Genomic DNA, 14,432 nt, shown 5'->3' with positions numbered 1-14,432 from the left:
GCTTTCGGTGAAGATCTTATGGGCGTCACACAGATTAAGGAGCATTACAACCGGATTAAAGATGGCCCACAGCGGCTGAGGGCGCGCCGCGCTTCGAGTGGCCATCGACAGGCTGAAACGACCAGATCATTTCCAAAGTGAAGGCTGTGTTGATCTGGGACGTTCTCTGACTACCAGAGAAATGGCAAGAGAGGTGGACATAGCATTTTTTCGGCACATTACACTGTTACAGGAGATTTTGTAATGAAAGACCTGCGGTGGAATTCGCGCGTCAGGATGGAGCCGCTAATGGCGCAGAACAAAAAGCACCTCCGTGTTGGAAGTCTCACGGGACATGCCCAGCTCTTCCACCATTCGGAAGATTCAGACGGCTTTGGGTGGCTTTTCAGTCGAGTGAGTATCCGAGAAATTGTCGAAGAGCTGAGCATGTCACAACATGTCCTGTGAGACCAACACAGAGGTGCTTTTGTTCCGCGCCATTAGCGGCTCCGTGGCGAATTCCTCTGCTCCTGTTTTCATGACAAAATCTCCTTTAACAGTGGAATGTGCCGGAAAAGTGCTGATGTCCACCTTTTCTGCCATTTCTGTAGTAGTCAGACGACGTCCCGGATCAACACAGCATTCAGTTTGGAAATGATCTGGTCGTTTCAGCCTGTCGATCGCCGCTTGGAGCATGGCGCGCCCTCCGCCATTGTGCGCCGTCTTTAAACCGGCTGTACCACTCAATCTATGTGATGCCCATAAAATCGTCCCTGAAAGCTGTCTGAATCTTTCGAATGGTGTCCACCTGGCTGTCTCTCACAGTTTCTGGAAAAATGTGATGCAGCGCTGATCCAGCCGTTCAGACATTTTCCTCACAATGAAAATCCGATGAGGGGGATGGACCAGTGCTCACTCAAAGCCTGCTCACAGGCGAATGACGCAACCGACAGGCGTGAAAAAACTCACGCATGCGCACGAAGGTTCGAGCTTGGCTGATGCAAGCGCACATGATTCAAATCCATAAGGTTATTGCAAAAATAAAAAGGTCCGATACTTTTCTAACAGACCTTGTGTGTGTATATATATATATATATATATATATATATATATATATATATATATATATATATATATATCCATCCATCCATTTTCTTCTGCTTTATCCGGAGTCGGGTCGCCGGGGCAGCAGCTCAAGCAAAGCCGCCCAGACCTCCCGATCGGGGTCTTGTTCACGAGTGAGGGACGGATGGAGCATGAGATCGATAGACGGATCGGTGCAGCATCTGCAGTGATGCGGTCGCTGTATCGGACCGTCGTGGTGAAGAGAGAGCTGAGAAGGGGGGCAAAGCTCTCGATTTACCAATCGATCTACGTTCCGATCCTCACTTATATATATATATATATATATATATATATATAGCCAATCACATGATTTCATGTGATTTCAGGTTGTCACAAGAAGACCACCAGGATTTAAAAAAGAAAAATGTGTTGAATTGAATTTCAAGATTTTCTGCTCACGCTGCCTGAATTAGACTAAATTAAAACATAAAAATCTAACATCATATTTCATCGATTTGCACTGAATCATGTCATTATCAATGTTCAGTATAAACAATTTAATTTAAAACCTTTTTTCCAAATTGCTGGGATCTATTGTCATGTTTGAAAAAAGGATTTTTTGACAACTATTTGATGATAATGTCAACACTGAATTTTATATCAAATTGTACTGAATTTGTTTGGAAAGACATTTTTAATATCAGTCTATTTCAAATAAAGTACCAACATATATACACATTTTGTCATTTTAATAATAAACAGCAATAACAGCAAGAAAAGCCCAGGTGGCATCACAGATGCTTATTTGCTTCATGTTCCATAATCTGGGTTACATCCTGACCTGATGGACCTCAGGATCTGTGTTCATTCTTACTATTTCTGGGTTCCGCTGTCATTTACAAACTGAACAACAACAAAAATGCAGCTCTGACTATTAATTCAGACTCAAACTGACAAATCTCGAACACTAAAAACTCAGATGTTTGATTTGTAATTCGTTAATTTGCTGATGATCTGTTGATTTATTGAGTTTGTTTTATGGTGTAACTTTTTCATCTCTAAAATCCAGCTGATAAATTTCTTGGATTCTATGAAAGATGCTGCTACTGTGAAGAAGATCATTTTTTAAATGTGTTTTTTCTGTCACAGCTTCAGCACTTCAGTGTTCCACTTGCTCAGGTTCATCATGTACAAACCCAGTCCTTGCCCTTTGTACTAATGGAGAGCTGATGTGTGTGACAGCGTCTGTATCAGGTAGCTGTGACACACGCTGTTGTCTAAAATGTGTGTGTTTTCAGAACCCTTGAACAAATATCTCTTTGATTTTCTAGTGAACACAAGTTTCCCGTTTCCTGGTGTCAGAGAGGAGTTCCTCAGGGGATGTGCCCCTCCCTCCCTGTGTCCGTCAGCGGGACCTCAAAGTTTTTCACTTCATGTTGATGTTGTAGCTGCACGTGGATCAGCTGAGTGCTGCAACTCAGATAACTGCAACAACAAGACTCTGCCTGGTGAATCAGTTCTGATGGTTTGATGATCAACAGTCAGACTGCATCCTGGTGTTAGTTTGTGTTCTGGAAACATCAATCAGAATCTGATTCCTCTCTGTTTCAGTCCCCATCGCTCCTGCAAATGTCGCAAACAGTCTGCAGTGTGATACTTGTGACCCAACAACATCTCAGTGCAGCATTCCAATACAATGTGAAGGAGTGGAGGACCGCTGTGTCCAAACCACAGGTCAGTCTTTATGATGCAACAACATCAAAGCACACACTCATTTTCTTCATCTTCACAGTTTGATACTGGCGAGAATTCTACATTAAAATGTGTGTTTTTGTAGTGATGATTACACTTCTGAATAGCGATGTGCCCGTCTTTGGCTGCACGTCTTCAAACTTGTGCACAAGTGCTGCTGTGCTGAATTCTCTACAAATTCTGTCCAATGTTGGGAGCATCACCAGTGGACCCACCTGCTGCACCGGCAACTTATGTAATGCTGCAACCATAACAACTACTGCACCAGCAACAACCTCAGCATCAGCAACAACTACTGCACCAGCAACAACCTCAGCATCACCAACAACTACTCTGACAATGACGACAAATTTCTCTCCAACACCAACAGTTACTCAGGGTCTGTGTCCAACTTCATTCTTGCTATTTCTGAGTTTTAACTGTATAACAAACATAAATCCACTGACTGTCTTTTTAATACTGAACAACAACAGAAATGCAGCTCTGACTATTAATTCAGACTCAAACTGACAAATCTCGAACACTAAAAACTCAGATGTTTGATTTGTAATTTGTTAATTTGCCGATGATCTGTTGATTTATTGAGTTTGTTTTATGGTGTAACTTTTTCATCTCTTAAATCCAGCTGGTAAATTTCTTGGATTCTATGAAAGATGCTGTTACTGTGAAGAAGATCATCTTTTAAATGTCTTTTTTCTCTCACAGCTGGAGCACTTCAGTGTTCCACTTGCTCAGGTTCATCATGTACAAACCCAGTCCTTGCCCTTTGTACTAATGGAGAGCTGATGTGTGTGACAGCGTCTGTATCAGGTAGCTGTGACACACGCTGTTGTCTATTTTTTATTTTCAGGGAAAATGTGTGTGTTTTCAAAACCCTTGAACAAATATCTCTGATTTTCTAGTGAACACAAGTTTCCCGTTTCCTGGTGTCAGAGAGGAGTTCCTCAGGGGATGTGCCCCTCCCTCCCTGTGTCCATCAGCAGGACCTCACAGTTTTTCACTTCATGTTGATGTTGTAGCTGCACGCGGATCAGCTGAGTGCTGCAACTCAGATAACTGCAACAACAAGACTCTGCCTGGTAAATCAGTTCTGATGGTTTGATGATCAACAGTCAGACTGCATCCTGGTGTTAGTTTGTGTTCTGGAAACATCAATCAGAATCTGATTCCTCTCTGTTTCAGTCCCCATCGCTCCTGCAAATGTCGCAAACAGTCTGCAGTGTGATACTTGTGACCCAACAACATCTCAGTGCAGCATTCCAATACAATGTGAAGGAGTGGAGGACCGCTGTGTCCAAACCACAGGTCAGTCTTTATGATGCAACAACATCAAAGCACACACTCATTTTCTTCATCTTCACAGTTTGATACTGGCGAGAATTCTACATTAAAATGTGTGTTTTTGTAGTGATGATTACACTTCTGAATAGCGATGTGCCCGTCTTTGGCTGCACGTCTTCAAACTTGTGCACAAGTGCTGCTGTGCTGAATTCTCTACAAATTCTGTCCAATGTTGGGAGCATCACCAGTGGACCCACCTGCTGCACCGGCAACTTATGTAATGCTGCAACCACAACAACTACTGCACCAGCAACAACCTCAGCATCAGCAACAACTACTGCACCAGCAACAACCTCAGCATCACCAACAACTACTCTGACAATGACGACAAATTTCTCTCCAACACCAACAGTTACTCAGGGTCTGTGTCCAACTTCATTCTTGCTATTTCTGAGTTTTAACTGTATAACAAACATAAATCCACTGACTGTCTTTTTAATACTGAACAACAACAGAAATGCAGCTCTGACTATTAATTCAGACTCAAACTGACAAATCTCGAACACTAAAAACTCAGATGTTTGATTTGTAATTTGTTAATTTGCCGATGATCTGTTGATTTATTGAGTTTGTTTTATGGTGTAACTTTTTCATCTCTTAAATCCAGCTGGTAAATTTCTTGGATTCTATGAAAGATGCTGTTACTGTGAAGAAGATCATCTTTTAAATGTCTTTTTTCTCTCACAGCTGGAGCACTTCAGTGTTCCACTTGCTCAGGTTCATCATGTACAAACCCAGTCCTTGCCCTTTGTACTAATGGAGAGCTGATGTGTGTGACAGCGTCTGTATCAGGTAGCTGTGACACACGCTGTTGTCTATTTTTTATTTTCAGGGAAAATGTGTGTGTTTTCAAAACCCTTGAACAAATATCTCTGATTTTCTAGTGAACACAAGTTTCCCGTTTCCTGGTGTCAGAGAGGAGTTCCTCAGGGGATGTGCCCCTCCCTCCCTGTGTCCATCAGCAGGACCTCACAGTTTTTCACTTCATGTTGGTGTTGTAGCTGCACGTGGATCAGCTGAGTGCTGCAACTCAGATAACTGCAACAACAAGACTCTGCCTGGTAAATCAGTTCTGATGGTTTGATGATCAACAGTCAGACTGCATCCTGGTGTTAGTTTGTGTTCTGGAAACATCAATCAGAATCTGATTCCTCTCTGTTTCAGTCCCCATCGCTCCTGCAAATGTCGCAAACAGTCTGCAGTGTGATACTTGTGACCCAACAACATCTCAGTGCAGCATTCCAATACAATGTGAAGGAGTGGAGGACCGCTGTGTCCAAACCACAGGTCAGTCTTTATGATGCAACAACATCAAAGCACACACTCATTTTCTTCATCGTCACAGTTTGATACTGGCGAGAATTCTACATTAAAATGTGTGTTTTTGTAGTGATGATTACACTTCTGAATAGCGATGTGCCCGTCTTTGGCTGCACATCTTCAAACTTGTGCACAAGTGCTGCTGTGCTGAATTCTCTACAAATTCTGTCCAATGTTGGGAGCATCACCAGTGGACCCACTTGCTGCACCGGCAACTTATGTAATGCTGCAACCATAACAACTACTGCACCAGCAACAACCTCAGCATCAGTAACAACTACTGCACCAGCAACAACCTCAGCATCAGTAACAACTACTGCACCAGCAACAACCTCAGCATCACCAACAACTACTGCACCAGCAACAACCTCAGCATCACCAACAACTACTGCACCAGCAACAACCTCAGCATCACCAACAACTACTGCACCAGCAACAACCTCAGCATCACCAACAACTACTCTGACAATGACGACAAATTTCTCTCCAACACCAACAGTTACTCAGGGTCTGTGTCCAACTTCATTCTTGCTATTTCTGAGTTTTAACTGTATAACAAACATAAATCCACTGACTGTCTTTTTAATACTGAACAACAACAGAAATGCAGCTCTGACTATTAATTCAGACTCAAACTGACAAATCTCGAACACTAAAAACTCAGCTGTTTGATTTGTAATTTGTTAATTTGCTGATGATCTGTTGAGTTATTGAGTTTGTTTTATGGTGTAACTTTTTCATCTCTTAAATCCAGCTGGTAAATTTCTTGGATTCTATGAAAGATGCTGTTACTGTGAAGAAGATCATCTTTTAAATGTCTTTTTTCTCTCACAGCTGGAGCACTTCAGTGTTCCACTTGCTCAGGTTCATCATGTACAAACCCAGTCCTTGCCCCTTGTACTAATGGAGAGCTGATGTGTGTGACAGCGTCTGTATCAGGTAGCTGTGACACACGCTGTTGTCTATTTTTTATTTTCAGGGAAAATGTGTGTGTTTTCAGAACCCTTGAACAAATATCTCTTTGATTTTCTAGTGAACACAAGTTTCCCGTTTCCTGGTGTCAGAGAAGAGTTCCTCAGGGCATGTGCCCCTCCCTCCCTGTGTCCGTCAGTGGGACCTCACAGTTTTTCACTTCATGTTGATGTTGTAGCTGCACGCGGATCAGCTGAGTGCTGCAACTCAGATAACTGCAACAACAAGACTCTGCCTGGTAAATCAGTTCTGATGGTTTGATGATCAACAGTCAGACTGCATCCTGGTGTTAGTTTGTGTTCTGGAAACATCAATCAGAATCTGATTCCTCTCTGTTTCAGTCCCCATCGCTCCTGCAAATGTCGCAAACAGTCTGCAGTGTGATACTTGTGACCCAACAACATCTCAGTGCAGCATTCCAATACAATGTGAAGGAGTGGAGGACCACTGTGTCCAAACCACAGGTCAGTCTTTATGATGCAACAACATCAAAGCACACACTCATTTTCTTCATCTTCACAGTTTGATACTGGCGAGAATTCTACATTAAAAAATGTGTTTTTGTAGTGATGATTACACTTCTGAATAGCGATGTGCCCGTCTTTGGCTGCACGTCTTCAAACTTGTGCACAAGTGCTGCTGTGCTGAATTCTCTACAAATTCTGTCCAATGTTGGGAGCATCACCAGTGGACCCACCTGCTGCACCGGCAACTTATGTAATGCTGCAACCATAACAACTACTGCACCAGCAACAACCTCAGCATCAGCAACAACTACTGCACCAGCAACAACCTCAGCATCACCAACAACTACTGCACCAGCAACAACCTCAGCATCACCAACAACTTCTGCACCAGCAACAACTACTGCACCAGCAACAACCTCAGCATCACCAACAACCTCAGCATCAGCAACAACTCCTGCACCAGCAACAACCTCGGCAACAGCAACAACTCCTGCACCAGCAACAACCTCAGCAATATCAACCTCTGCTCAGACAACTTCTGTTCCAACACCAACAGCACCTTCTGGTTCAATAACAACAGCTTTGGCACTCACAACCACATCTTCTGCTTCAACAGCATCTTCTGTCCTGACAACAATCTCCTCTGGTTCATCAGTAATCACGACAACTACCCCTGCCTCAACAGCAACAACATCCACCCCTTCCCTAACAACAACCATCACCCCAACAACAACAACCAATCCTCCCACAACATCAGGAACAACCACCACCACCACCCCAACAACAGCAGCAGCAACCACCACCACCCCAACAACAGCAGCAGCAACCACCACCACCCCAACAACAGCAGCAGCAACCACCACCACCCCAACAACAGCAGAAGCAATCACCACCATCCCAACAATAGCAACAACAACCACCACCGTAACAACAACACTAATGGTAACCGCCACCATCCCAACAACAACCAGTCCTCCAACAACATCAGCAACAACCACCACCACCACCGCAACAACAACCAGTCCTCCAACAACATCAGCAACAACCACCACCACCACCGCAACAACAACCAGTCCTCCAACAACATCAGCAACAACCACCACCCCAACAACAACCAGTCCTCCAACAACATCAGCAACAACCACCAACCCAACAACAACCAGTCCTCCAACAACATCAGCAACAACCACCAACCCAACAACAACCAGTCCTCCAACAACATCAGCAACAACCACCAACCCAACAACAACCAGTCCTCCAACAACATCAGCAACAACCACCAACCAACAACCAGTCCTCCAACAACATCAACAACCACCACCCCAACAACAACCAGTCCTCCAACAACATCAGCAACAGCCACCACCCCAGCAACAACAACCAGTCCTCCAACAACATCAGTAACAACCACCACCCCAGCAACAACAACCAGTCCTCCAACAACATCAGCAACAACCACCACCCCAGCAACAACCAGTCCTCCAACAACATCAGCAACAACCACCACCCCAACAACAACCAGTCCTCCAACATCAGCAACAACCACCACCCCAACAACAACCAGTCCTCCAACAACATCAGCAACAACCACCACCCCAACAACAACAACAACAACCAGTCCTCCAACAACATCAGCAACAACCACCACCCCAACAACAACAACCAGTCCTCCAACAACATCAGCAACAACCACCACCCCAACAACAACAACCAGTCCTCCAACAACATCAGCAACAACCACCACCCCAACAACAACAACCAGTCCTCCAACAACATCAGCAACAACCACCACCCCAACAACAACAACCAGTCCTCCAACAACATCAGCAACAACCACCACCCCAACAACAACAACCAGTCCTCCAACAACATCAGCAACAACCACCACCCCAACAACAACAACCAGTCCTCCAACAACATCAGCAACAACCACCACCCCAACAACAACAACAACCAGTCCTCCAACAACATCAGCAACAACCACCACCCCAACAACAACAACCAGTCCTCCAACAACATCAGCAACAACCACCACCCCAACAACAACAACAACCAGTCCTCCAACAACATCAGCAACAACCACCACCCCAACAACAACAACAACCAGTCCTCCAACAACATCAGCAACAACCACCACCCCAGCAACAACAACAACCAGTCCTCCAACAACATCAGCAACAACCACCACCCCAGCAACAACAACAACCAGTCCTCCAACAACATCAGCAACAACCACCACCCCAGCAACAACAACAACCAGTCCTCCAACAACATCAGCAACAACCACCACCCCAGCAACAACAACAACCAGTCCTCCAACAACATCAGCAACAACCACCACCCCAGCAACAACAACAACCAGTCCTCCAACAACATCAGCAACAACCACCACCCCAGCAACAACAACAACCAGTCCTCCAACAACATCAGCAACAACCACCACCCCAGCAACAACAACAACCAGTCCTCCAACAACATCAGCAACAACCACCACCCCAGCAACAACAACAACCAGTCCTCCAACAACATCAGCAACAACCACCACCCCAGCAACAACAACAACCAGTCCTCCAACAACATCAGCAACAACCACCACCCCAGCAACAACAACAACCAGTCCTCCAACAACATCAGCAACAACCACCACCCCAGCAACAACAACAACCAGTCCTCCAACAACATCAGCAACAACCACCACCCCAACAACAACAACCAGTCCTCCAACAACATCAGCAACAACCACCACCCCAACAACAACAACCAGTCCTCCAACAACATCAGCAACAACCACCACCCCAACAACAACAACCAGTCCTCCAACAACATCAGCAACAACCACCACCCCAACAACAACAACCAGTCCTCCAACAACATCAGCAACCACCACCACCCCAACAACAACAACCAGTCCTCCAACAACATCAGCAACCACCACCACACCAACAACAACAACCAGTCCTCCAACAACATCAGCAACCACCACCACTCCAACAACCAGTCCTCCAACAACAACCAGTCCTCCAACAACATCAGCAACAACCACCACACCAACAACAACAACCAGTCCTCCAACAACATCAGCAACAACCACCACCCCAACAACAACAACCAGTCCTCCAACAACATCAGCAACAACCACCACCCCAACAACAACTACAACAACAACAGCATCTTCTGCCACGACAGCCACTGCAGGTGTCAGTGTTGTCCATGTCATGCTTGGACTGATCATCTTTACCATCTTTTAAATTATTTCACGTATGACATGCTGCTGAGTCTGGGACCAGTGGATTCCATCCTGACCTTGTTGACCTGTCACACTGTTTGTAGCAATATTTTTCAATGTTCTTTCATCAGTGTACATTTAAAGAGTTAAATCAGCTGATGTCTGTCAAACAATTGCTGGAACACACCGCCTGACCAGACTGACCAAATGGACTGTCCAGATTCTGAAGAGACAGTTTTGGAGCCTGTACTTTTTGTCGTTGTTTTTTTTTTTTTAATAATCAGTGAGCCACACATTATCTATCTACACGCATATCTCAATAGTACGAACACTACAGATGTACAAGTAGTCCAGCACACTCCATGAAGACTTGTTGAAGTCCTGAACCCTGGTGATGTCATGGATTAATGTGTATTTACTGCACAGGTTAGAATGTATAGCTTTTATCAAGTGTTGGTTAAACATCTATTTTTATTGATGTTGTTGTATTTTTAACGTGACATGTCAGCAGGTTAACATATATGAGTATCTCACATGAAGTAACCTAGAGTACAAGTAATTCACTGATTGTATGATTATTTGATGGATTCTGACAGGAACATAAATGTTGATGCTCAAATTCACCAGATGAAGCTTCATTATCATAAAAAAGATCACATAAATGTATAAATAAATGCTGAAATATAGTTTATTGAAATATATTTGTTGTGACATGGTGGTTGGCTCGCTGATATTTCTCAAATAGGATGAAGACATTATTTAGTTTTCATATGAAGATAATCATACTTTTATCTTTGTTTCAACACAGATGTATTTTTTACCAGTCTTGAATATTTAGTGAAACACAATGAAATTCACCCTTTGTATTCTAATAATATTAATAAAGCAACTTTACAAAATTGGGCAAATCCCATTTATTTTCTCGAGAGTATCTATTGATTGGACAGCAATAGACCAGTACTCTTGGTGTGAGAAATCCAAGAAAGCTTTGTCTGCCTTACCACAACATGATGAATAACGCCATCTGCTGGATAAACACCTGAACACAATCATACACACTTTCTTTCTTGACAAAACCAAACCAGATTAAAATGCTGAGGTTAAATGTTAAGTGCCACATTTATACAGCCAAATACAATGTTAAAATAATTGTTGTTCACACATGAATACAGTCTCATTTTCTACACGCTGATAGGCTCCAGTAAGGTGGGACCTGTTGTTGTTGTTTTTAATAATCAGTGAGCCACACATTCTTTATCTATCTACACACATATCTCAGGTGGGACCTGTTCCTATCGATGACTTTACTGGAGCCTATCCTGGTAACCATTGCTTGAGAGGCGCGGCACGCTCTGGACAGGCAGGACAACACATACACACAAACACATTCACACTCACACACACACCTCTGGTTAATTTAAAGTTTCCAAGGTACACATCTTTGGATGTGTTTGGAAGCTGGAGCACCTGGGGGGAACCCATGCCAACACGGGAAGAATACACATGTCCACCCGTCTATCAGTATTAGCCTCGGAGCCCTCATGAGTGTATGCTACTGTCATTACAGTATCATACACTGCCCCCCCACCACCAACAAACTGGTGCTGTCCTAGGCATCTTTGTGGACTTAACTCTCAAAACGTTGATGTCTCTCTGTAATGTTATGTTTTTTTATTAGTATGTATGGCCCAAGCAGAGGGTCACCCCTTTGAGTCTGGTCTGCTTGAGGTTTCTTCCTCAAATCATCAAAGGGAGTTTTTTCTTACCACTGTCACCTGTGTTCTTGCTCTGGGGGTTGATAAGGTTAGACCTTTCTTGTGTGAAGCGGCTTGAGGCAGCTTTGCTGTGATTTGGTGCTACATAAATTAAATGAAAATGAAATTATGAAATCCAATATGGCTCCCACACAAAAGAGGGCTTCATGATGACTTCTGAATATGGTGACGTCATTCGCCTGTGAGCACGCCTTGGGAAGGAGTGGTCCCGCCTCCTCGTCGGATTTTCATTGTCTGGAAATGGCGGAATGAAAAGGACTTTTTTTCCATCAGAATTTTTTCAGAAGCTGTTAGAGACTGGCACCTGGAAACCATTCGAAAAATTTATGGAGGCTTCGCGCGTAAAGACCGATTCGCTTTGGAAGTGAGACAAAGGAACACCTCCGTTTCGGCGTGTCAGAGGACAAGTTTGGACATGCCTATCTCGGCTTTCAATGCTTACCAGTCCAGTAAGTATCAGTGAAATTGTGGAGAGCTGGACATGCGTGGAAAAACTCACGCATGCGCAAGAGGGTTCAAGCATGTCTGACGTAAAAACATATGAATGAAATCCATATAGTTTTTGAAAAAAATAAAAAGGACCGTTACTTTATTGACAGACCTTGTATATGTGTATCATAGCTGTTTTCATGGGTTTTCCATATTGTAGATATTGTTAGTATTATAATTCTGATATCACTTTCATGAATTGAGGTCAAAATCAAACACTAAATCCAAAGTCAAATCTGGCCAAATTTGAGAAACGTATGGAGAAGGTAGTAATACTGATTTATGGTGCATAAAATGTCATGCAGCCATCTGTGATGGGTTATTTTTTGGTGTTTATTCAGGTCTGTTCCCCTTTTTAGTCTGTTAAGTTATATTTCATGGTGTTTTATTTCTGTGTTAACAGTCCTTCAGGTTTCACTTGATTTTTGCTATTCCTTTCTCTGATGTGTTCAGGTTATGACTTGGGGGTCGAGTGCTGTATTTCTCTTCACATGGAAGTCTGTTCTCTGCTGCACCCTTGTCTTCTGTTTTATTATTTCATGTCACAGTCACTTTTGCTTGTGGAAGTTTGTTCTCTGCTGCACCCTTGTCTTCTGTTTTATTATTTCATGTCACAGTCACTTTTGCTTGTGGAAGTTTGTTCTCTGCTGCACCCTTGTCTTCTGTTTTATTATTTCATGTCACAGTCACTTTTGCTTGTGGAAGTCTGTTCTCTGCTGCACCCTTGTGTTCTGTTTTATTATTTCATGTCAAAGTCACTTTTGCTTGTGGAAGTTTGTTCTCTGCTGCACCCTTGTGTTCTGTTTTATTATTTCATGTCAAAGTCACTTTTGCTTGTGGAAGTTTGTTCTCTGCTGCACCCTTGTGTTCTGTTTTATTATTTCATGTCAAAGTCACTTTTGCTTGTGGAAGTTTGTTCTCTGCTGCACCCTTGTGTTCTGTTTTATTATTTCGTGTCCCAGTCACTTTTGCTTATGGATGTTTGTTCTCTGCTGCACCCTTGTGTTCTGTTTTATTATTTCATGTCAAAGTCACTTTTGCTTGTGGAAGTTTGTTCTCTGCTGCACCCTTGTGTTCTGTTTTATTATTTCGTGTCCCAGTCACTTTTGCTTATGGATGTTTGTTCTCTGCTGCACCCTTGTGTTCTGTTTTATTATTTCATGTCAAAGTCACTTTTGCTTGTGGAAGTTTGTTCTCTGCTGCACCCTTGTGTTCTGTTTTATTATTTCGTGTCCCAGTCACTTTTGCTTATGGATGTTTGTTCTCTGCTGCACTCTGGTGTTCTCCTTTTGTCAGGTAATGTTCTTGTTCTCTAATCAGTATAGGTGTGCCTCATTAGTTCAGCTGGTTATTTTTGAGTTAGTCTTTGCTGGTCCATTGTTTGTTTCTCGTGTCGTGGTGGTATGTATAATACTGATCATTGAAATTCTTTAAGTTTATTTGTTTGCTAATATGTTCAGGTAATTCCCCAGGGCTCTAAGCATTTTTGTCTTTTCTTTATACTTTCTGTTTTGCTCGTTTTTCCCTCACCCTGTGTTCAGGTTTAGTTTGTATTTTAATTGTAACTTTCCCCACTCTTGCTGATTTTTGAAACATCACCCCTACTTGGATAAAGACAATTTTTGTTGAATCCTTTCACTCTCCTGCTGTGTTTTTGATACTACACCCTTAATGGGATAAAGACTGTACTTTTTTCAATCCTTTTGCTCACCTGCCATGTGTTAGATACCACACCCTTCTTGGATGTAGACCGTATTATTGTTGAAGCCTTACCCAATTCTGTTTCTGTATGTTTGGCTCACTGACTGTGTATTAAAACTTGCCAACGTTTTGAACTCGCCTCCTGTGTTTTGGCTGTTTCACATTTATTTTGCTAAATACCTGGCTCTGAATCTTCACATAAAATAATGTTTGAAAACTTCAGATATTTGGGGTGTCCTTGCCTCAAGTGGAGGGATTTAAGTATCTCGGGGTCTTGTTCACGAATGAGGGATGGATGGAGCATGACATCAACAGACGGATCGGTGCAGTGTCTGCAGTGATGCG

At 43.1% G+C, this 14,432-nt stretch overlaps 1 protein-coding gene and 1 long non-coding RNA gene across 2 annotated transcripts; both read left to right on the top strand.

Moving 5' to 3' along the window:
• Nucleotides 1-2,613: 2,613 nt before the first annotated feature.
• On the top strand, nt 2,614-3,697 carry LOC117519464. Its single transcript, XR_004563290.1, has 3 exons — nt 2,614-2,778; nt 2,882-3,175; nt 3,502-3,697. It is a non-coding gene; the product is annotated as an uncharacterized LOC117519464 (long non-coding RNA).
• A 23-nt stretch (nt 3,698-3,720) lies between these two features.
• Nucleotides 3,721-6,073, top strand: LOC117519439 (integumentary mucin C.1-like). The gene is made up of 8 exons (XM_034180784.1): nt 3,721-3,875; nt 3,979-4,101; nt 4,205-4,498; nt 4,825-4,929; nt 5,022-5,198; nt 5,302-5,424; nt 5,528-5,965; nt 6,060-6,073. The coding sequence occupies exons 3-8, from the start codon at nt 4,207-4,209 to the stop codon at nt 6,071-6,073; spliced, it is 1,149 nt and encodes a 382-aa protein (XP_034036675.1). The 5' UTR covers nt 3,721-3,875; nt 3,979-4,101; nt 4,205-4,206.
• Nucleotides 6,074-14,432: the final 8,359 nt, after the last annotated feature.

Source organism: Thalassophryne amazonica, chromosome 10 (assembly GCF_902500255.1).
Source record: "Thalassophryne amazonica chromosome 10, fThaAma1.1, whole genome shotgun sequence".
Taxonomy (NCBI): Eukaryota; Metazoa; Chordata; class Actinopteri; order Batrachoidiformes; family Batrachoididae; genus Thalassophryne; species Thalassophryne amazonica.
The sequence above is the reverse complement of the archived record's forward strand: the minus strand, read 5'-3'. Positions and strand labels throughout refer to the sequence as shown.

What these genes read in the sequence shown, in the direction of transcription:
- LOC117519439 (XM_034180784.1), top strand. Translation starts at nt 4,207, where the DNA reads ATGATTACACTTCTGAATAGCGATGTGCCCGTCTTTGGCTGCACGTCT. An exon ending in TGTGACAGCGTCTGTATCAG is followed by an intron (nt 4,930 to 5,021) that starts GTAGCTGTGACA and finishes CTGATTTTCTAG; the next exon opens with TGAACACAAGTTTCCCGTTT. An exon ending in CCGCTGTGTCCAAACCACAG is followed by an intron (nt 5,425 to 5,527) that starts GTCAGTCTTTAT and finishes GTGTTTTTGTAG; the next exon opens with TGATGATTACACTTCTGAAT.